The sequence below is a fragment of the Schistocerca serialis genome, chromosome 8 (assembly GCF_023864345.2).
Source record: "Schistocerca serialis cubense isolate TAMUIC-IGC-003099 chromosome 8, iqSchSeri2.2, whole genome shotgun sequence".
Classification (NCBI taxonomy): Eukaryota; Metazoa; Arthropoda; class Insecta; order Orthoptera; family Acrididae; genus Schistocerca; species Schistocerca serialis.
In genome coordinates, this window is record NC_064645.1 from 162,832,433 (window position 1) to 162,854,612 (window position 22,180).

At 47.1% G+C, this 22,180-nt stretch overlaps 1 protein-coding gene across 4 annotated transcripts in view; it reads left to right on the top strand.

Moving 5' to 3' along the window:
- Positions 1-22,180, top strand: part of LOC126416717 (carotenoid isomerooxygenase) — a 363,622-nt gene that overhangs the window by 309,241 nt on the left and 32,201 nt on the right. For all 4 annotated transcript variants that reach the window (XM_050084528.1, XM_050084526.1, XM_050084529.1 and 1 more), the window contains one exon: positions 12,231-12,442. In XM_050084528.1, coding sequence (XP_049940485.1) covers positions 12,231-12,442 — 212 coding nt within the window. The remainder of the gene's footprint in view (positions 1-12,230; positions 12,443-22,180) is intronic.

Genomic DNA, 22,180 nt, shown 5'->3' on the forward strand with positions numbered 1-22,180 from the left:
GTCAGAAATGTCCCATTGCTCATATGCTGATGATAACACCATGTTCAAACTCATTTACATCTTGATAACCTGCCATTGTAGTAGCAGTAACCAATCCAAAAACAGCACCAGACACTTGTTGTCTTATATGAGTGTTGCCAACCATAGTGCACTATTCTGCCTGTTTACATATCTCTGTATTTGAATATGCATGCCTATACCAGTTTCTTTGGTGCTTTAGTGTATAACTTGGTGCATGGCCTCCCTAATTCTGATTGGTAGCAATCGGCATCAGTTAAGAGGTATAATACCATTGCTTTTTACAGCATACCATTAGCCAGCTGTTGCTGAGCTGTGCTATCACTGTCTTTGTCATTATTTATCTGATCATTACCTCCATCATGCACATTACCACTTTTGTGGAAGCTCAAAGCACAGGTTTGTGTTGCCTGCACTGCGTACTTACAGTACATGGAGACAGATTTTGTTCCCACCACTCCCAACCCCCAGGAGACCCTGCACACTCTCTCCACTCCCTGGATCTGAGTTAAGCCAAGTTATACTTCATGAGTAGTATAATTTTGTTGTTTTTTTTATGTATCTGTTATCAGATTTCCAAAAATGTAGCTATGCCTCAAACTTACATCCTTATTTTGTGCCATCAAACACATACTTACCGATCGAAAATTGCACGAAATATCCATAAATAGAGTAAAAACCCAGCCTGTTGAAACAGGTGAGGAAAGAGGAGTCGGCACTGCCTGGTGCAGCATGCAGGGATGAGGGCTGCCGGGTGTAGTGAGGGGAGGCTGTAGGGGGGGTGGGGGCATGGCAACAGAAAAAAATGAGGAGCAGAATAGACAGGTACAGAGAAGCAGAAAATACTGTTGGGTGTGCTGGCAGAAAACATCACGCAATGAGGATGAGGGGTGGCGAATTGTGAGGAGGTGACAGGACAGAGAAGAAACAGTTGGGTGGATATGGGGACAGTAGGTTACAACAGGTTGAGGCCGGGATAATTTCAAATGTGAGGAATGTGTTGTAAGGACAACTCACATCTGCACAGTTCACAAAAGCTGGTGGTGCAGGGGAGGACGCACATGGCCTGGGTTGTGAAGCAGCCGTTGAAATCAAGCATGTTATGTTGAACTGCATGTTTAACTTTGTTCTTGGCCACTGTTTGGCAGTCGCCATTCATCCTTATGGACAGCTGGTTGGTAGTCACACCAATATAAAAAGCAGAGCTAGTATATGACAGAGCTGCTTTCACAGACTGCTTGGCCTCAGGTGGGGTAGGATAAGCACATAACAGGACTGGAATAGGAATAGTTGGGTAGGTGGACTGGGAAGGTCTTGCACCTGGGTCTTCCATATGGATATTATATCTGTGGAAAGGAGTTGGTATCGGGAGTGGCTTAGGGATGGAGTAGGATGTCATAGAGGTTGGATGGGTAATGGAACATCTAACTAAAATGAGCATAGTAGTTTCCAATACACATCGTAGATGCTCATAACAAGAAAGAAAGATTCTGCTCTTAGCTTCTGAATCCACAAATTTTTCTGACAGAATAGGAAACAGAGATAAAAGATACAGAACTCAGGTTAAGACGAGACATCTTTTCTGAGAAGAAAAGAAGATAAAAATCAAGACTATGGCATTACTGAGTAGAAGGTCAAAGATAGTACAGCAATAAAAATCCCTCAACACCTACATAACTGATCTCTTCTACAACTATTCTACTGACTGAAGTTCCCTGGAAGCTTAAAACTGTGTCCTTGACTAGGATTTGAACCTAGAACCTTTGTCTTTCATGGGCATGTGCTCCACTAACTGGCTCATGACATGTCCTCACAGGTTCACTTCCAGCAGTACTTCTTCTCCTCCCTTGCAGACTTTACAGAAGTTCTCCTGCGTACCTCATAGGGATAGCACTTCTGGAAGAAAGGGTCCTGCATAGAAATGACTTAGCCACAAACTTGAGAATTGTTCCCAGAATGAATTTTCACTCTTCAGTGGATTAAGCACTGATTTGAAACATCTTGGCAAATTAAAACCATGTGCCAGACCGGGACTCGAATCTAGAACCTTTGCCTTTCACAGTCAAGTGCTACCCCCTGTGGGTCCGGGGTAAGAATAGGCTCGAGGTATTCCTGCCTGTCGTAAGAGGCGACTAAAAGGAGTTTCAACCGTTTCGGTCTTCCATGTTATGGTCCCCCTTGGGGTTTGACCTCCATTTTTCAAAATTCTACAGAAGTACAAGCCTTTTGGGGAAGGACACCTTACGTGGTGTACCACTGGTCCTCAGTGCACTAAGACCTTGGCACTCAGCATTGTAACGGCGTTGTCACCATACCCGCTATTCCTCACATTGGGCCTAAACGCCTGATGGGTTGTACAAGTTACGCCCATAGTGCATCCCCATCTGCACCTACGATCATGATGGACTTTCCATGGCACCTGAAATCCAGCACGGTAGCCAGCCCGTTGTGGCGGGGTTGTCATGTACCCTCTAGGTTGTAGCCCCCTGACAACACAGGGATCGTACTGCCGATACCTGAGCTGCACCCTCCCCATGTCGGCCAAGGAGTAGATGCCCATCTCCTTGGGGCATCAGGACTCCTGGCATCGGTCATCCTGCCAGGTGGCCCTTGCTGAGGCTGGGTGGCGCCCGTGGGGAGAGCCCCTGGTCGGAGTGGGTGGTATCGGGGCGGACGTTTCGCAGATGAAACGTCAACACGTATGAGGTCGCTCTGCGGCCGAGTCTTTCAAAAGGAAAGGTACTGTTTCTGGTTCTGGTTCTCCTGCCCTTTCCCCCTTGGCCACTCCCTGGGAGAAGGGACAGGCCCGCCGGTTTGGGGTGAAGTACTTCCCCCGCTATTTGGTTGGTCTGTTCTCGAACCGATGGGGGGACGTTCGCCACCTCGAAGCCCCTGTTCTTTGTTCAGCACATCGAGGACATCTTCGGGGAAATCGAGGCTCTCAGTAAGATGCGTTCGGGGTCCGTTCTTATAAAGACCACCTCCGCCACACAGTCGGCGGCGCTCCAGTCGTGTGACCGACTAGGGGACATCCCAGTGTCCATTGTCCTGCATCTGGCACTGAATAGGATGCAGGGGGTTATTTTTCATCAGGACCTCCTGCTACAATCTGATGAAGAGCTCAGGGCCAACCTGGAGCGCCGAGGCATGCATTTCGTCTGGCGAGTCCAGCGCGGCCCCAAAGACCGTTGCATCGACACCGGGGCCTTTATCCTCGCCTTCGAGGGGGACGTTCTCCCGGAGAAGGTAAAGGTGATGTGCTACCGGTGCGACGTGCGACCTTACGTCCCGCCTCCTATGCGCTGTTTTCGGTGTTTGCGCTTTGGGCACATGTCATCACGGTGTGAGGCTGAGCCCCTTTGTGGCGATTGTGGACGTCCTCTTCATGAGGAACATACATGCACCCCACCACCTCGGTGCATTAATTGTCCTGGCATCCACTCGCCTAGATCCTTAGACTGCCCCGCGTATCAGAAGGAGAAGAAGATTCAAGAACTCAAAACTTTGGATCGTCTCTCTTATTCTGAGGCCAGGAAGAAGTATGACCGCCTCCATCCCGTGACGTTGACCACTTCGTTTGCCTCAGTCGTGTCCACTCCTTCCACGGTATCCTCACCCCTCTCCTGTCCCCCCTCCTCCTCCTCCCCCCATCCGGGGTCTATGCCTCCGCCTCCCAAATCCCTCCCTTCCAAATCCTCCTCCCCCATGACCCCCGCCCCCTCTGCCCCAGGGGCCACCCTTCCTCCTCCTCCCCCTCCACCGCCTGAGAAGCGATCCTCTTCTCAGGTGTCCATCGGGGAAACATTCCGGACGCCGGCTTCCGAGGTCCAGCGTTCCAAAACGGACCCCGCGCGTGAGGACCTTCTTCGGGTCCCACCCACCATCCCTGTGCCTCCTTGGACTTCCAAGAAGGCCTCCAAGAAGAAATCTTTATCCCCCTCTCCACCCCGGCGCGTTTCATCTGATGCTCCATCCGTGAGTCGCTGCTCCCAGCCGTCCTCAGTTTCGCCGGGACGCTCTGCTGCCAGGCGCTCAGCTGGCCTCTCGTCGGCAAATGATGCTGCCCCTCCTACGCAACCCAGGACAGCGGCCGCAGCTGGCGACGACTCAATGGAACAGGATCCGCCTCCTGCCGGTTGTAGCGTTGTTCCCTCGAAACCTGGCCCTCCGTGACTGTCAAGGTGACCAGCTCTTCACCCTTCTCATTCCCCCTCTTTTTTGACTAGCGATGGCCTTGTTACATTGGAACATAAGAGGTATTCGATCTAATCGGGAGGAATTACAATTGCTCCTCCGCCTGCACTGTCCGCTCGTCCTCGGTCTCCAGGAAACCAAGTTGCGCCCGACTGATTGTATTGCCTTTACCCACTATACCTCGGAGCGGTATGACCTCACCCCTGTGGACGGTATCCCAGCTCATGGTGGGGTCATGTTGCTCATTCGGGACGATGTCTATTGCCATCCCATCCCATTGACCACCCCACTCCAAGCAATAGCTGTCCGTATTACTCTTTCTGCTTTTACTTTTTCAGTTTGTACCATCTACACTCCATCGTCATCCGCAGTTAGTCGGGCTGACATGATGCACCTGATTGTTCAGCTTTCTCCGCCGTTTTTATTGTTTGACAACTTCAATGCCCATCATCCCCTTTGAGGCTCTCCTGCATCCTGTCAAAGAGGCTCACTCTTGGCAGATGTCTTCAACCATCTCAATCTGGTCTGTCTCAATAATGGCGCCCCGACTTTCCTCTCGGATTCTACTCATACCTACTCCCACTTGGACCTCTCGATCTGTTCTACCACTCTTGCCCGTCAGTTCGAGTGGTATGTCCTTTCTGACACCTATTTGAGCGACCACTTCCCCTGTGTCGTTCGTCTCCTGCACCACACCCCATCCCCACGTCCTTCGAGCTGGAACATACCGAAAGCTGACTGGGGACTTTACTCCTCCCTGGCGACCATGATTTTCTCAGTTGTGACAGTCAGGTCGAATACCTCACGGCTGTTATCATCAATGCTGCTGAACGTTCCATTCCTCGTACTACCTCTTCTTCACGTCGCGTTTCCGTCCCCTGGTGGAATGAGGCTTGTAGGGACGCAATCCGTGCTCGACGACGTGCTTTACGCACCTTTCGCCGCCATCCTATGTTGGCGAATTGTATTGGATACAAACAGCTCCGAGCGCAATGCCGTAGAGTCATCAAAGACAGCAAATAAGCTTGTTGGGCCTCTTTCACCAGCTCCTTTAACACTTTTACTCTCTCTTCTGTCGTTTGGGGTAGCCTGCGCCGGCTGTCGGGCATTAAGGCCCACTCCTCGGTACCTGGTCTGACCTCAGATAATAAGGTCCTCGTTGATCCTGTGGATGTCTCCAACGCCTTCGGCCGGTTTTTCACGGAGGTTTCAAGCTCAGCCCATTACCACCCTGCCTTCCTTCCCAGGAAAGAGGCAGAAGAGGCTCGGCGACCTTCCTTCCACTCGCTGAATCTGGAAACTTGCAATGCCCCCTTTACTATGTGGGAACTCGAACGTGCGCTTGCACTGTCCCGGTCCTCTGCTCCGGGCCCAGATGCCATTCACGTTTAGATGCTGGCACACCTTTCTCCGGTGGGCAAAAGCTTCCTTCTTCGTACCTACAATCGCGTCTGGACCGAAGGTCAAGTCCCCATGCGTTGGCGTGATGCTGTCGTTGTTCCTATACCCAAACCCGGGAAGGATGGACACCTTCCTTCTAGTTACCACCCCATTTCTCTTACAAGCTGTGTCTGTAAGGCGATGGAGTGCATGGTTAATGCTCAGTTAGTCTGGATTCTTGAATCTCGGCGGCTACTTACCAATGTCCAATGCGGCTTTCGTCGCCGCCGCTCCGCTGTTGACCACCTTGTGACCTTGTCGACATTCATCATGAACAACTTTTTGCGAAGGTGCCAAACGGTAGCCGTGTTCTTCGATTTGGAGAAGGCTTATGATATCTGTTGGAGAGGAGGTATCCTCCACACTATGCACGGGTGGGGCCTACGCGGTCACCTGCCGCTTTTTTTAACAGATCAAAAGTTTAGGGTACGTGTGGGTTCCGTATTGTCCGACGTTTTCCTCCAGGAGAACGGAGTGCCTCAGGGCTCCGTCTTGAGCGTAGCCCTTTTTGCCATCGCGATCAATCCAATTATGGATTGCATTCCACCTATTGTCCCAGCCTCTCTCTTTGTCGATGACTTCGCGATCTACTACAGTGCCCAGAGAACATGCCTCCTGGAGCGCTGCCTTCAGCGTTGTCTAGACAGCCTCTACTCATGGAGCGTGGCAAATGGCTTCCGGTTCTCTGAAGAGAAGACGGTTTGTATCAACTTTTGGCGATATAAAGCGTTCCTTCCGCCATCCTTACATCTCGGTCCCGTTCTCCCATTCATGGAAACAACTAAGTTTCTAGGGCTCACATTCGACAGGAAACTTTGTTGGTCTCCGCATGTCTCTTATTTGGCGGCCCGTTGTACACGTTCCCTTAATGTCCTCAGAGTTCTTAGTGGTTCATCTTGGGGAGCGGATCGCACTGTCCTGCTTCGCTTGTATCGGTCCATAGTCTGATCGAAGCTGGATTATGGCAGCTTCGTCTACTCGTCTGCTCGGCCATCCCTCTTACGCCGTCTCAACTCCATCCACCATCGGGGATTACGTCTTGCGACCGGAGCCTTCTACACTAGTCCTGTCGAGAGTCCTTATGCTGAAGCTGCCGAATTACCATTGACCTACCGGCGCGACGTACTGCTGTGTCGGTATGCCTGCCGGCTGTTGTCAATGACCGACCACCCCTCTTATCAGTCCTTCTTCGCTGATTCTCTCGACTGTCAGTACGGGTTGTAAGTGTCTGCCCTGCTGCCCCCAGGAGTCCGCTTCCGTCGCCTGCTTCGACAATTGGATTTTGCCCTCCCTACCACCTTCAGAGAGGGTGAGAACCCGACACCACCTTGGCTCCAGGCTCCGGTTCATATTTATCTCGACCTCAGCTCACTCCCGAAGGAGGGTACTCCGGCTGCACTGTATTGCTCATGGTTTGTCGAACTTCGTGCTCGACTTGCCGGTCACACCTTCATTTACACCGATGGCTCCAAAACTGACGATGGTGTCGGCTGTGCCTTTGTCGTCGGGGCCGCCACCTTTAAATACCGGCTCCTCGACCAATGTTCCAGCTTTATGGCCGAGCTTTTTGCTCTCTATCAGGCCGTTCAGTATGCCCGCCACCACCGCCATTCATCGTATGTTCTCTGCTCTGACTCACTCAGTGCTCTTCAGAGCCTTGGAGCTCCCTATCCGGTCCATCCCTTGGTTCAACGGATCCAGCAGTCCCTCCATTCTTTCGCTGATAATGGTTCTCCTGTCAGCTTTCTGTGGGTTCCCAGACATGTAGGAGTGCCTGGGAATGAGGCTGCAGATGCTGCAGCCAAGGCTGCAGTCCTCCTGCCTCGGCCAGCCTCCCATCGTGTCCTGTCATCTGACGTTCATGGGGTTGTTTGTAAGAGGCTTGTGTCGTTGTGGTGGTATGCTTGGTCATCCCTCCAAGGAAACAAGCTCCGGGCAGTAAAACCACTCCCAACTTCTTGGACAACCTCCTCCCGACCATCTCGGCGAGAAGAGGTCCTTCTGACCAGGTTGCGGATTGGGCATTGCCGGTTAGCCACCGCTACCTGCTCTCCGGTGACCCAGCCCCGCAGTGCCCTTGTGGTCAAGCATTAACAGTGCGCCATGTTTTATTGTCATGTCCCCACTTCAGTCAATCTCGTGTTGTCCTGTCCCTGCCATCTACTTTACCGGATATTTTAGCTGATGACGCTCTAGCAGCTGCTCGTGTTCTGCGTTTTATAACTTTGACTGGCTTGTCCAAAGACATCTAACTTTTTTACTTATTTTATCTGCATCTTTGTCAGGACTTTCTGGTGTCCCCCCCTCCCCTTGAGTTTTACTAGATTCCATGTGCTCTAACAACTGTGACTGGGCGCTAATGACCTCAGTAGTTGAGTGCCCTTAAACCCCACCAAACAAACAAACAAATAGTCAAGTGCTCTAATGACTGCGCCATGCAAGCATGACACACCACCCCTCCTCCCATCCACTAATATCCCTTATCATAATTTCTAAATTTCTCAGCAGTTCTCCTAGATACTTTGCATGACTAACACTCCTGAAAGAAAGGATATTGCAGAGAATTAACTTATCCACAGCTTAGGCAATTGTTTCCAGAGTATATCTTACACTCTACAGTTGAGGGAGAGCTCTTTTTTCCTGGAGCACTGCACCTGCATGGTATGCAGGAGAGCTTCTGTGAAGTCTGGGAGGCAGGAGGGAGGTAATGCTGGAAGTGGAGCTGTGAGGGAAATTCTGAAGTCATACCCAGATAGCTCGGCTGGTGAATGTTTGCCCACAACAGCAAAGGTTCTGATTTTGAGTCTCGGTTTGGAACACATTTTCAGTCTGCCAGGAAGTGCCATTAAACTGCTATATTCAGCGTGTGCCATGTGCAAAATATGATATAATGGCTATACAATAAATCAAACAATGGAAAATCCAGGATGAAATGTAACAATATTATGAAAAAGAAAGTTGCTACTCACCATATAGCGGAGTTGCTGAGTTGCAGATAGGTACAACAAAAGGACTCTCACAATTAAAGCTTTCGGCCATTAAGGCCTTCATCAACAAGTATGGTAGGGATGGTGGACAGTGAAGTGCTGCAGGTTAGATGGAGGGCAGGGGAGAGGTGGAGAGGGGAAGGGGGTGGAAGTAACGGAAAAGGAGAGAAATAAAAAGACTGGGTGTGATGGTGGAATAGATGCAAGACCTGTCCCGTACACCCTACCACCACCACCTACTCCAATCGAGTCATTAACATCACCTATCCCATCAAAGGAAGGACTACCTGTGAAACTAGTCAGATAATTTACAAGCTAAACTGCAACCACTGTGCTACATTCTATGTAGGCATGACAACCAAGAAGCTGTCTGTCTGTATGAATGGCTACTGGCAAATGTGGCCAAGAAACAAGTGTGCCACCCTGTTGCTGAACATGCTGCCAAACATGATATTCTTCTTGAACATTCTGGAAATGATATCCTTCATTTCAATGACTGCCTCACAGCCTGTGCCATATGGATCCTTCCCACCAACACCATCTGAATTGTGCAGCTGGGAACTTTCCCCGCAATACATCCTATGATCCTGTAACCGTCCTGGCCTCAATCTTAGTTAATCACTGTCCTTACCCATCCAGCCCCTTCCCTGTTCCCATTCCAGCACTACACAGCCATCATTCCACCATCACACCCAGTCTTTTTATTTTTCTCCTTTTCTGCTACTTCCCCCCCTCCCCTCCCCCCCCTCCCCCCCTCCCCGCCTCACCCCTGCCCTCCGTCTAACCTGCAGCACTTTACTGTCTGCTGCCCCCCCCCCCCCCACCATACTATCCCTCCCCCTTCCCGCCCCAGCCCCCTCCTTACTCCCACCCAGTCGCCACTCCCATCATGCACTGGTGCTGCTGCTCACATTTTGGTTTCAGTTGCCAAATACAAATGTTGGTATGAAATGCACTCTACAATAAAAGTTCCAGACTTGTCCATTAATCTATCTGTGTTTACCTACTATCGCTGATTAACATTTGCATGTAAATTCTGATAACTATCAAGAAATCAAGGCATGAGCATCATCCACAAGTAAGATCCTTTTCTATTTATATCCATGGCAGCACTATGATCGCAGTTCCAAGTATGCGCCGCAGTTACTCTGACTCAACGAGAAGACATGTACACCATTTTCAGATTGCTGCTGCCAATGTGTGCTTTGTAGTGCTTCTTTATAATGTCAGCCATAATTGAAAATGCCACTGCATGTGTAATCAGATCTGTGATTCATTTTCTAAATGCAAAGAAAGCTAAACTAAAGGAAATTCATTGGCAAATCTGTGAGGTTTATGGACAAAATGCTATGAGTGATTTCAATGGTTACAAGATGAGTCAGACTGTTCAATGAAGGATGTGATCATGTGCATGATGAAGAACTAAATGGATGCCTGTCTGTGGTTACTGAAGAACTGGTTCACACAGTTGAAGAGAAGATTAAGAATAACACTTAGTTCCCTTGTTATGGAAGTTCCGCAAGTCCCATGATCACTAATTCATGAAATTGTTACGGAAAAACTGAAATTTCAAAACCTTGCTCATGTTGGGTACCCAAAATTCTTACTGAACAACATAAAAAACAACAGATGGGCAGTGCACTTCAGTTTTTGACATGCTACAATGAACAACGCAATGGTTTTCTTTCTCAGATACTCATGGGAGATGAAATTTGGATATTGTATGACACCCCTGAAACAAAACAGCAATCAGTGGAATGGAGGCACACTTTATCCCTAATGAAGGTTAAGCCTAAGCAAATGTTGATACCTTGAAAAATCATGTGCACCATTTTTTGGCACAGAAAAGGCAATATGCTGAGTGATTCCTTACCACGAGGCCAAACAATCAATGCACATGGTAAGTGCGAGACAATTAAGAAATTGCTCCACACAATACAGAACAAGCACTGAGGATTACTGTCAAAAGGTGTTGTTTTTTTTCGTGATAATGCCCAACCTCACATGACAAATGTGACCAAACAACTCTGAAACGCGTTTGATCATCCTCCGTACTGCCCGGACCTCGCTTCTAGCAACTTCTTACACCTAATCTGTCATTGGTGGTCAACACTTCAATGATAATGATGAGCATAAAGAACATGTTACCACATGGTTGAATACACAGGCAGCAACCTTCTATGAAGAAGGCATACAAAAACTTGGGCCACGCTATGAAAAGTACCTACAAAATTTTGTAAGCTATAAAGAAAAATTCAGAGTAGGAATGAAAATCCATGGAGAAGAAATAAAAACTTTGAGGTTTGCTCATAACATTGTAATTCTGTCAGAGACATCAAAGGACCTGGAAGATCAACTGAATGGAATGGACAGTGTCTTGAAAGGATGATATAAGATGAACATCAACAAAAGCAAAACGAGGTTACTGGAATGTAGTCAAATTAAGTCTGGTGATGCTGCAGGAATTAGATTAGGAAATGAGATGCTTAAAGTAGTAAATGAGATTTGCTATTTGGGGAGCAAAATGACTGATGATGGTTGAAGTAGAGAGGATATAAAATGTAGACTGGCAATGGCAAGGAAAGCGTTTCTGAAGAAGAGAAATTTGTTAACATTGGGTATAGATTTAAGTGTCAGGAAGTCGTTTCTGAAAGTATTTGTATGAAGTGTAGCCATGTATGGAAGTGAAATGTGGATGATAAATAGTTTGGACAAGAAGAGAATAGAAGTTTTCAAAATGTGGTGCTACAGAAGAATGCTGAAGATTAGATGGGTAGATCACATAATCAAAGAGGAGGTATTGGTAGGGCATATTCTGAGGCATCAAGGGATCACCAATTTAGTATTGGAGGGCTGTGTGGAGGTTCAGAATCGTAGAGGGAGACCAAGAGATGAATACACTAAACAGATTCAGAAGGATGTAGGTTGCAGTAGGTACTGGGAGATGAAGAACCTTGCACAGGATAGAATAGCATGGAGAGCTGCTTCAAACCAGTCTCTGGACTGAAGACCACAACAACAACAATGTAGAAAAGTAGTTTAACAGTTGTAGATTTTTGTACAATATATGTTTTTTCTGTATTTGTATGCTTTTGTATGCTTTTGTTTTATGTAACCAAAAGGAACTTACTTCGTGGACATACCTCGTACATTATAAAAGAACATATCATAGGTTATAATAAACATATTTCTCTTGATGCTGCTAGCAGGAGTTTGGATGTGGATAGATGTTGGAATCCTTGTATCTATATAGTCATATAATTTGCAACAGCAGTTAATAACAAATATTGTAAGCAAGCTCTTGAAATTGCAGGGATTACCAATAAGTGCTGTAAGCTTGTTAAAGTGTGTTAGATCAAAAATTTATGCTAATCCTAGGCACAGAAATTATTATTGTGTCTTGAACTATAGTTGTACAAATCACTGTTCATCCTGAATTAATCTTTATTGTTAATAAGACATTTTGCAAAAAATGAATATCCTGACATACATTACATTCAACAAATGTCTTACTTATCTTCTATTTGTGTAGATAATTCTCTAGAAATAAAATACCTAAATGTAAATAATGACAAAAAAATTATATTTCAGAATGTGTGAACTCATTTGAACAGGCTACAATTGTTGGAACTATTCCTTCAAGATGGAGGTTACATCCGTCCTATATGCACTCATTTTCTGTGACTGATAACTATTTTGTCATCCTGGAACAACCATTATCACTTTCAGTGCCTTCATTTCTGAAGTGCCACTTCAAGAATGAAGCAATGATAGGAGCTCTTCAGTGGTATCCAGATGAAAAGGTACAGTACATTTTTAAGTGTAGTCTACAGATGTTTGTGAGAACAAGTGTGTCTTTCTATTGTGCCCAATAGTTCCAATATTAAAAGAAGTACATATGATGGCAGAAGAACAATAAAGTTATTTGAAATTTTTGTAGCAAGATCAGAAACAGGTACAAAATATATGAGTGCTTTGGTGAGTCTCAATAGAAACTAGAAAGTCTGCTTAGCATAAAACTTTGGAGCTCAAACTCATTTTTCTTCCACTAAATTTTCCATGAAAGTGTTGAGTGGTGTGGCATTTGGTCTTTAACTTTTCACCATAATTTTTTTTACTTTGTTTCTTGTTTTATAAAAAAATAATTTATAGTTTCATTGAGAGAAATCAATAGTATGGCAATAAGAACTGGATTAATCTGCCTGTACACCATTCTTTTCATAGGTCACTCAAAGAGGATTTTCTTGATGTCCAGGAACCATCAAACTTTGTCTGCTTCCAAAACATTGTTCAGTGTAAAATTTGTGAACGTCTTTCGAAAAAGCTGTGGGTGTAGTTTATATAGCTTGACTATGCCTTGAACACCATTCTAGATTGCCATCTGTTGCCTCAAATGTCTCTTCTTGATTAATTATTGCCTTTCTACTTCATTCAGGTGATCTGGATCCACTGTCCCATACTGCATGCTATGAAATGACTTTGAATGAACTCTTGTTTTGACTCTTCTATATTTTAAAGTTCATTACTTCCCATTAATATATATTACAGTACCTGAAATAGGCTTTATCAATGATAATACACATCTGTCATTAAAACATGTCTCACTTAAAGGTCATACAGACAGTCAATGGTCTATTGAAAGATAATTCAATTGTCTCGATGATGGCATCAGGATTTTTGTTAGGCTGTGTATTCTGGGCAGCTTCAGTTGGATGCACCAAAGTGTAAACACGCACACCCAACTAGTAGATGCTGCACATTCTCTGCCAACATACCTCGGCCCTCCCATAGCGTCTGCACCAAAATAAGTAGCATGAATTATCTCTAATCCCACCTTACACACTATTCTATCTTCTTCCTTTATAACAATCATCTTTTGCTGGAACAGTTCTTCATAGTGGACCAGGATACTTGCCAGAACATCCTGATATAATACAATTGACAGCATTATGAACACATTTTTAAAAATAATATTCAATTGACACTTTTTTGTATCTTTTGCTACTGTGTGCAAAGGAAAATTCAATTTATCAAATTTTTAAAATAATAAATGGCTAGAAAGTTTGGCCCATTCTTACATTTAGGAGCACTTAAAATGTGACACAGGACTCCTAATATTATAAAGAACCCATCATCTATCATGTGTGTTCCCATTAGCCAAGGATCTGAGTTTTTTGCCCCATTCCTCCTACCAACCCTCCCAAGCCCTGTCATATTTTCTCCTTGAAGTAGAAAATTGTTGTTCAGTAGCTAGGAGTACTACATTCTGTCATGGGAAACTGCACCTCTTGAATGTAAATACTAACCAGCCCTCTGTCCTTTAGTTTCCCTGATAGTGATCTTTATCTTGATAATTGCCATTTCCTTATTTCATTACACGTAAGCCATACCAGTAAACAATTGTATTGATTTTCATGTTCTGTCTCTGGTGGGTCACTTAAATTTGTATACATGATAGCTTGATCAGCTAACTTCAATGCAAATTAATTCAGAAACAGCACAACGTATCAAACTGTTTTTAAACAATTATTTCTGAGCAGGACCTACCCTGTGACGCCCTTACAAGCCTTTCAGATGGTTTCTTACCATCCTGTATAGACAGACCCATACTGATCAAGAAATATTTTGTCAGTCCTGTACTAACTACTCTCTCTGGTTTATCTCAACTAACTTTTTGATATGCTCATGAACTTTGTGTCATACTCATCAAATACTATACATCTCTTCAGTCCCCCCCCTGCGGGTCCGGGGATTAGAATAGGCCCGAGGTATTCCTGCCTGTCGTAAGAGGGACTAAAAGGAGTCCCACCCCCTCAAGGGGGTCGTTAGCGCCTGCGTCCGGAGACGGACGGTTCCACGACCTCTATTTGCGGTCACTTTGCTTTTTTACTTCTCGTTTCTTCCTTCCTTTGGTTGGTTCCTTTCTTTGCTCTTTTCCACCTCACTGTCTTCCTTACTCTTTCCCTTGTCTTCTTCTCCTTGCCTTCTCATTGCCTTCTTCTCCTTGGTTCTCTTTGCCTTCTCATTGCCTTCTTCTCATTGCCTTCTTCTCCTTGCCTACTCATTACCTTCTTCTCCTTGCCTTCTCTGGTCTCCGCCTCGGCGTTTGAGACAGTCTGTCCTCTCTCTCCCTCTCTCTCTTCTTTTTCCTCTTCTTCCTTCCTCCCTGTGCATGCCTGAAGGCCGACCCACGCATTCGCACGTGTAGCCGGTGACGGGGTAACGCGTAATTCCCCGCCCTGGGTAGACATGTAAGGCACGCGCGTACCCCCTGGTAAAGGCCAGGCCCGGGAAGGGGTGATTGCCTGAGCTGATACCTTCTGACCATGCCGATTGGTCCCTCCGTCTGTTTCTCGGGAGGTGTGACCTGAGGTGTAAACATTCACCTAAGGCGGGAGTGCCCTCTGAGAGGGTCCCCACAAGGAAGGAGCGCGCCATCGGAGACACTGGCAATCATGGGGGATTCCTCCGCAATGGATTTCACTCCATCTGTCTCGACTTCTGCCCAAAAACGGAAACGTGACCAGCCATCAGTGACAAAAGTACTACCGCCTGCCCCACAGTTCCTCGTCGTTTCTCGATCTGAGGACGGAAAGGATTTTTCCTCTGTCAACACTTTCGTTATCCAGAAGGGTGTAGATGCCATAGCCGGATCTGTCAAATCTTGTACCAGGTTGCGTAACGGTACCTTATTACTAGAAACTGAGAGCGCCTTTCAGGCACAAAAACTGCTTCGGGCCACACTCCTGTACACGTTCCCTGTGCGGGTGGAGGCTCACCGAACTTTGAATTCGTCTCGTGGTGTGGTCTATACTAGCTCCCTCGACGGATTGACTGACGAGGAGATTCAATCATTCCTCGCTGAGCAGGGCGTGACGGCTGTCCATAGGGTCATGAAAAAGGTCAACAATGACCTTGTACCGACCCGGACACTTTTCTTGACCTTCGATAGTGTTAAACTGCCATTGCGCATCAAGGCGGGCTACGAGGTTATTTCTGTTCGCCCCTATGTCCCGACACCTACGCGCTGCTACCAGTGTCAGCGTTTCAATCACACTCGACAGTCTTGTTCCAATGCGGCTAAATGTGTCACTTGTGGCAGGGATGCCCATGAGGGTGACTGTCCACCTCCGTCTCCTCGTTGTGTGAACTGTCAGGGTGACCATGCCGCATCCTCCCGCGACTGTCCTGTCTATAAGGAAGAACGCTGCATCCAAGAAATTCGGGTCAAAGAGAAAGTGTCCACCTCAGCTGCTCGCAAGCTATTGGCTAGTAGGAAGCCCACGCTGCTCCCAGCGGGGAAATACAATACTGTCCTCGCCTCTCCTCGGACTACCAGGGAGGTGGCAACCCAGACATGCGATCTGACCTTCAGCACCACGGTCGTCCTTTCGGCCAGTGCTAAGATCGCCCGGTCAACATCTCCTCTTCCTCCCGTCACCCCTCAGACACAAGCACCTTCATCAGCTTCTGTCAAGACGAAGACCCAGAAGTCCGATGCACGGGCCTTCAAGAAGGAACCGTCCCGTGCAGACTTCCTACGTACCTCGACCTCCCAGCCTTCGACCGGTACTTCCACCAAACGTCCTTCCAAGAAGGCTCATCGGAAGCACAGTTCTCCTTCTCCGCCACGGCGCATTTCTTCTCCTGCGCCACCCAGCGGTTGCCGCCCCAGGCCGTCATCCGTTTCGCCTGGCCGCACCGCTGGTAGCCGAACATCTGGCCGTTCACCGGCGGAGGAAGCTCCCCCTCCCGGCCATCTTCCCAAGATGGCCGATGAACCTATAGACCCCATGGACGATGACTGTCCGCCTACTGATAGCGGCGGCAGTGCTCGCTCGAAGCCAGGCCCTCAGCGGCCTTCGAGGTGACCCCTTCTTTCGTCTTCCTTTTCTTCTTACGATGGCACTTATTCACTGGAATATTCGCAGCATTTGCTCCAACCGAGAGGACTTGAAGTTGCTGCTCTGCTTGCACCATCCGCTCGTCGTAGCCCTCCAGGAAACGAAGCTACGCCCATGCGATCAAATTGCCTTGGCACACTACACCTCTGTGCGTTTTGACCTACCCCCTGTGGTAGGTATCCCGGCCCATGGAGGGGTTATGTTGCTGGTCCGGGATGATATTTACTACGATCCCATCACGTTGCACACCGGCCTGCAGGCAGTAGCCATCCGTATTACTCTCCCCATTTTTACATTTTCCATTTGTACCGTTTACACTCCATCGTCATCTGCCGTTACCAGGGCAGACATGATGCAACTTATTGCTCAGCTACCTGCACCATTTTTGTTAACTGGAGACTTCAATGCCCACCATCCCCTTTGGGGCTCTCCAGCATCCTGCCCGAGGGGCTCCCTGTTAGCAGACCTTTTCAACCAGCTCAATCTTGTCTGCCTCAATACTGGCGCCCCTACTTTTCTTTCGGACACATCTCACACCTATTCCCATTTAGACCTCTCTATATGTACTCCCCAACTTGCACGCCGGTTTGAGTGGTATGCACATTCTGATACTAATTGAGTGACCACTTCCCGTGTGTTATCCATCTCCTGCAGCATACCCCCTCTCCGTGCTCCTCTAGTTGGACCATCTCCAAGGCAGACTGGGGGCTCTTCTCTTCCAGGGCGACCTTTCAGGATAAAACCTTCACAAGCTGCGATCGTCGGGTCGCACACCTCACGGACGTCATTCTCGCTGCTTCTGAATATTCCATCCCTCACGCTACTTCTTCTCCACGTCGCGTACCGGTCCCCTGGTGGACTGCAGCATGTAGAGACGCTTTACGTGCTCGTCGACGTGCTTTACGCACCTTTCAACGCCACCCTACAGTGGCGAATTGTATCAATTATAAACGATTACGTGCTCAGTGTCGTCGTATTATTAAAGAAAGCAAGAAAGCCAGCTGGGCTGCTTTCACAAGCACCTTCAACAGTTTTGCTCCTTCTTCTGTTGTCTGGGGTAGCCTGCGCCGGCTATCTGGCACTAAGGTCCACTCACCAGTTTCTGGCTTGACGGTCGCGAATGACGTCCTTGTGGCCCCTGAGGATGTCTCCAATGCCTTCGGCCGCTTTTTCGCCGAGGTTTCGAGCTCCGCTCATTACCACCCTGCCTTCCTCCCCCGCAAACAGGCAGAGGAGGCTATGCCACCTAACTTCCGCTCCTCGAATCGTGAAAGTTATAATGCCCCATTCACCATGCGGGAACTCGAAAACGCACTTGGCCGATCACGGTCCTCCGCTCCAGGGCCTGATTCTATTCATATTCAGATGCTGAAGAACCTTTCTCCTGCGGGTAAAGGTTTTCTTCTTCATACTTACAATCGCATCTGGATTGAGGGACATGTTCCCGCATGCTGGCGCGAGTCTATTGTTGTCCCGATTCCTAAGCCAGGGAAGGACAAGCACTTGCCTTCCAGTTATCGACCCATCTCGCTTACCAGCTGTGTCTGTAAAGTGATGGAGCGAATGGTTAACTCTCGATTGGTTTGGCTGCTCGAGTCTCGACGCCTACTTACCAATGTACAATGTGGATTTCGTAGGCGCCGCTCTGCTGTCGACCATCTGGTTACCTTGTTGACCTTCATTATGAATAACTTCTTGCGGAAGCGCCCGACCGCGACTGTGTTTTTTGATTTGGAGAAGGCTTACGACACCTGTTGGAGGGCGGGCATTCTCCGCACCATGCATACATGGGGCCTTCGCGGTCGCCTCCCTCTTTTTATTCGTTCCTTTTTAATGGATCGACAGTTCAGGGTACGTGTGGGTTCTGTGCTGTCAGACACCTTTCACCAGGAGAATGGGGTGCCACAGGGCTCAGTTTTGAGCGTCGCTCTCTTCGCCATAGCGATCAATCCAATAATGGATTGCCTCCCAGCTGATGTATCAGGCTCCCTTTTCGTAGACGATTTTACCATCTATTGCAGCGCGCAGCGTACGTGTTTCCTGGAGCGCTGTCTTCAGCGTTCTCTTGACCGTCTTTACTCCTGGAGTGTCGCCAATGGCTTCCGTTTTTCTGCCGAGAAGACAGTCTGTATTAACTTCTGGCGCTACAAAGAGTTTCTCCCACCGTCCTTACGACTCGGTCCTGTTGCTCTCCCAATCGTGGAGACAACAAAATTTTTAGGGCTTACATTTGACAGGAAACTTAGTTGGTCTCCACATGTCATATTTGGCTGCCCGTTGTACCCGTTCTCTAAATGTCCTCCGTGTTCTCAGTGGTATGTCGTGGGGAGCGGATCGAACCGTCCTGCTTCGTCTATATCGGTCGATCGTCCGCTCCAAGCTGGATTATGGGAGCTTCGTATACTCCTCTGCACGGCCATCCATCTTACGCCGCCTCAACTCCATACAACATCGGGGTTTACGACTTGCGATCGGAGCGTTTTATACTAGTCCCATCGAGAGTCTTCATGCTGACGCTGGTGAGTTGCCACTCACCTACCGGCGCGATATACTGCTTTGTCGGTATGCCTGTCGGCTACTGGCAATGCCCGACCACCCGTCTTATCGTTCCTTTTTTGATGACTCTCTCGACAGTCAATACGGGTTGTATGTCTCTGCCCTGCTACCCCCTGGAGTTCGTTTTCGTCGCCTCCTTCAACACCTTAATTTTTCACTCCCTGCAACCTTTCGAGTGGGCGAGAGCCACGTGCCACCTTGGCTCCAGGCTCAGGTTCGCGTCCACCTTGACCTCTGCTCGCTCCTGAAGGAGGTTACCCCCGGTTCAGTCTACCAATCCCGTTTTATCGAACTTCGTTCGAAGTTCATTAATATGACCTTCATTTATACAGATGGCTCTAAGACCAATGACGGGGTTGGGTGTTCCTTTATTGTCGGGGCACAAAGTTTCAAATACCGGCTCCATGGCCTTTGTTCGGTCTTCACAGCTGAGCTCTTTGCCCTCTACCAGGCTGTCCTTTACATCTGCCGCCACCGACATTCTCCATATGTCATCTGCTCCGATTCCCTGAGCACTATCCAGAGCCTCAGTGATCCGTACCCGGTTCACCCTTTCGTGCACCGGATCCAACGCTCTCTTCAGCAGCTGGTGGACGTCGGTTCTCCGGTTAGCTTTATGTGGGTTCCTGGCCATGTCGGTATCCCTGGGAACGAAGCTGCAGATGCCGCGGCCAAGGCTGCGGTCCTCCAGCCTCGGACAGCATCTTGTTGTGTCCCTTCGTCAGATTGTAGCAAGGTAATTTGTCGGCGCATTTTATCGCAGTGGCATGCCGATTGGGCTGCACTTACAGACAACAAACTTCGGGCCCTGAAACCTCTTCCCGTGGCTTGGACGTCCTCCTCACGCCCTTCTCGGCGGGAGGAGGTCGTTTTGGCCCGGTTACGAATTGGCCACTGCCGGTTCAGCCATCGCCATCTGCTGACGGCTGCGCCGGCGCCGTTCTGCCCCTGTGGGCAATTGCTGACGGTCTGCCATATTTTAACGGTCTGTCCAGATTTTAACACCCTGCATCTTGATCTTGGCCTGCCATGTACTGTAGAAGCCATTTTAGCGGATGACCCACGAGCAGCTGCTCGCGTTCTTCATTTTATCAATTTGACAACCCTCTCAAAGGACATTTGATTCTGCTGTTTTCCTTTTTTAATCCTATGCCTGTCAGTATGTCTTTTATCGTGTTTTCCGTTTCGTTGCTGTTTTAAACTTGTGACTCACGGTGCATTCCTCACGTAGTCTGGGCGCTAATGACCGTTGAAGTTGTGCGCCCTAAAACCAAAAAAAAAAAAAAAAAAAAAAAAAAAAAATCTCTTCAGTCCGTTTTCTTGCCCTGTGGTTCATATAACAGACTTTACTGTAAACATTCTACCACTATGTAGTTCAGCCCCATAACTTTAAGCCCTGTGCTATAAACAGGAGAGCATCAGTGAGATGAGCTGATGTTTAACCACTGTTCAGATTTTTGTGTCCATACGACAGGCACCCGGCTGTCAGTGAGGATAATCAGACACTGACTGAAGGTCTGTACTGGTAATATAGAGTATAGAGTGTGCTTTTCACTAAAATACCATCACTTCAGTGGCTGTTTCAGCATACAGATGTTTTTGGCCACCTTTCAAAGTCCTTCAGAACTCTAGCGATTGGAGTTTGCCCTGAGGCACTGTATATGCTTACTACTTAACACATGAATGGTATCAAGGTGTAGCTGATAATTCTTGTTGAAACATCCTATTTTATAGTTTATTTATGCCCCTAGCATATTTCAAATGCTTGCCCAACTAGTGAAAGTGAAGGGACTGTCTCATAAGATAGTTCCTTAAAAAGCGTAAGTCACATCCTGCCAGCTCCCTCCTCCATCCTCCTTCAACTGAGATAATGTTGTTCATCTGATTATCTAATTCAAATGAGAAATCAAACTAAAACTTCATTCATTTCTGCTAACATTTTTACATTTATTTATTTTCATTTGTGTCTATTTCTTATGTTACAGTAGGCTTATTTTTAAAGCATTTTTTCTCATTATTGTAGCCTGAATAGCAATTTACAATAGCAACATCCTTAAAAGGTAGTTTTTAATGGCTAGTGTAAAATATAAATATTTCACAGCAAATAAGATTCTGTAAAAGAATATTTGAGATTGATTCTTTTCGCTTATCAGCATGTGAACACCATAACTTAAGTGAATATTATATTTGAGTTATATCAATATGTTTTTAGTAAAATGACACTTCTGTTTCTTAATTTATTTTGTGTAACCAAGCAGATATTAACTGAGTAGATTTATGGTCTCCATAATAGAGACAAGATGGTTATAATTAAAGCGCAGCATCTCACAGAGGTCCAGTGTGGGCTGTAATTATTGTATGGCAGCGAAACTTGGTAGATATGTTGATGTGTTAATGCAGTAACAATAAACACTGGGAAAAATTAGTTCCTTTTTTGGCCACTGTGTGCAAATCTGGCACAGTACAGAGTCTCATCAACATCTGCAGTGCTCATATTGAACAAATTGTGTAAGCGGCAGTTAATAATAAAATCAACATTTTGCCTTTTTCACTTGTTTGACCTTTCCTACCCACATGCAGTTCCTAATCCATTTTCTATGGAAACATTTCTATTCATCCTTTTCGCATTCACAGAACCAGATTTTCACCTTGTGGCCAAAATTGGAACCAATTTTTTGCTAGCATAAATTGGTTCCACATTGATACATTAGAATACCTACCAGGTTTTGCTACCGTATGGTAATTACGGCTCACACTGGACCTCTGTGAGTACCTGCACTTTAATTATAGCCTCCTGGTAGACCAGCATTGATATTTAACTTTACTCATTTTTTGGCAAGCATGAACTTATTTTTTTACGAACATCAAGTTTAATGCATTAGACAGTTTCTTGACAATATAAATAACAAATTCATCTTATATGGATGTATGCACAAGAATCCACAAGACAGAGAGGCATTATTCATAGTGTTTTGATGGAAAGCCCATAGCAGTTCCCTTAAAGCTCTCTCACATGTGAAATCCATACTTCTTGCACTGTTCATGGACATGGCTCGACAGCCTGTCAGAGAGAATAAATGT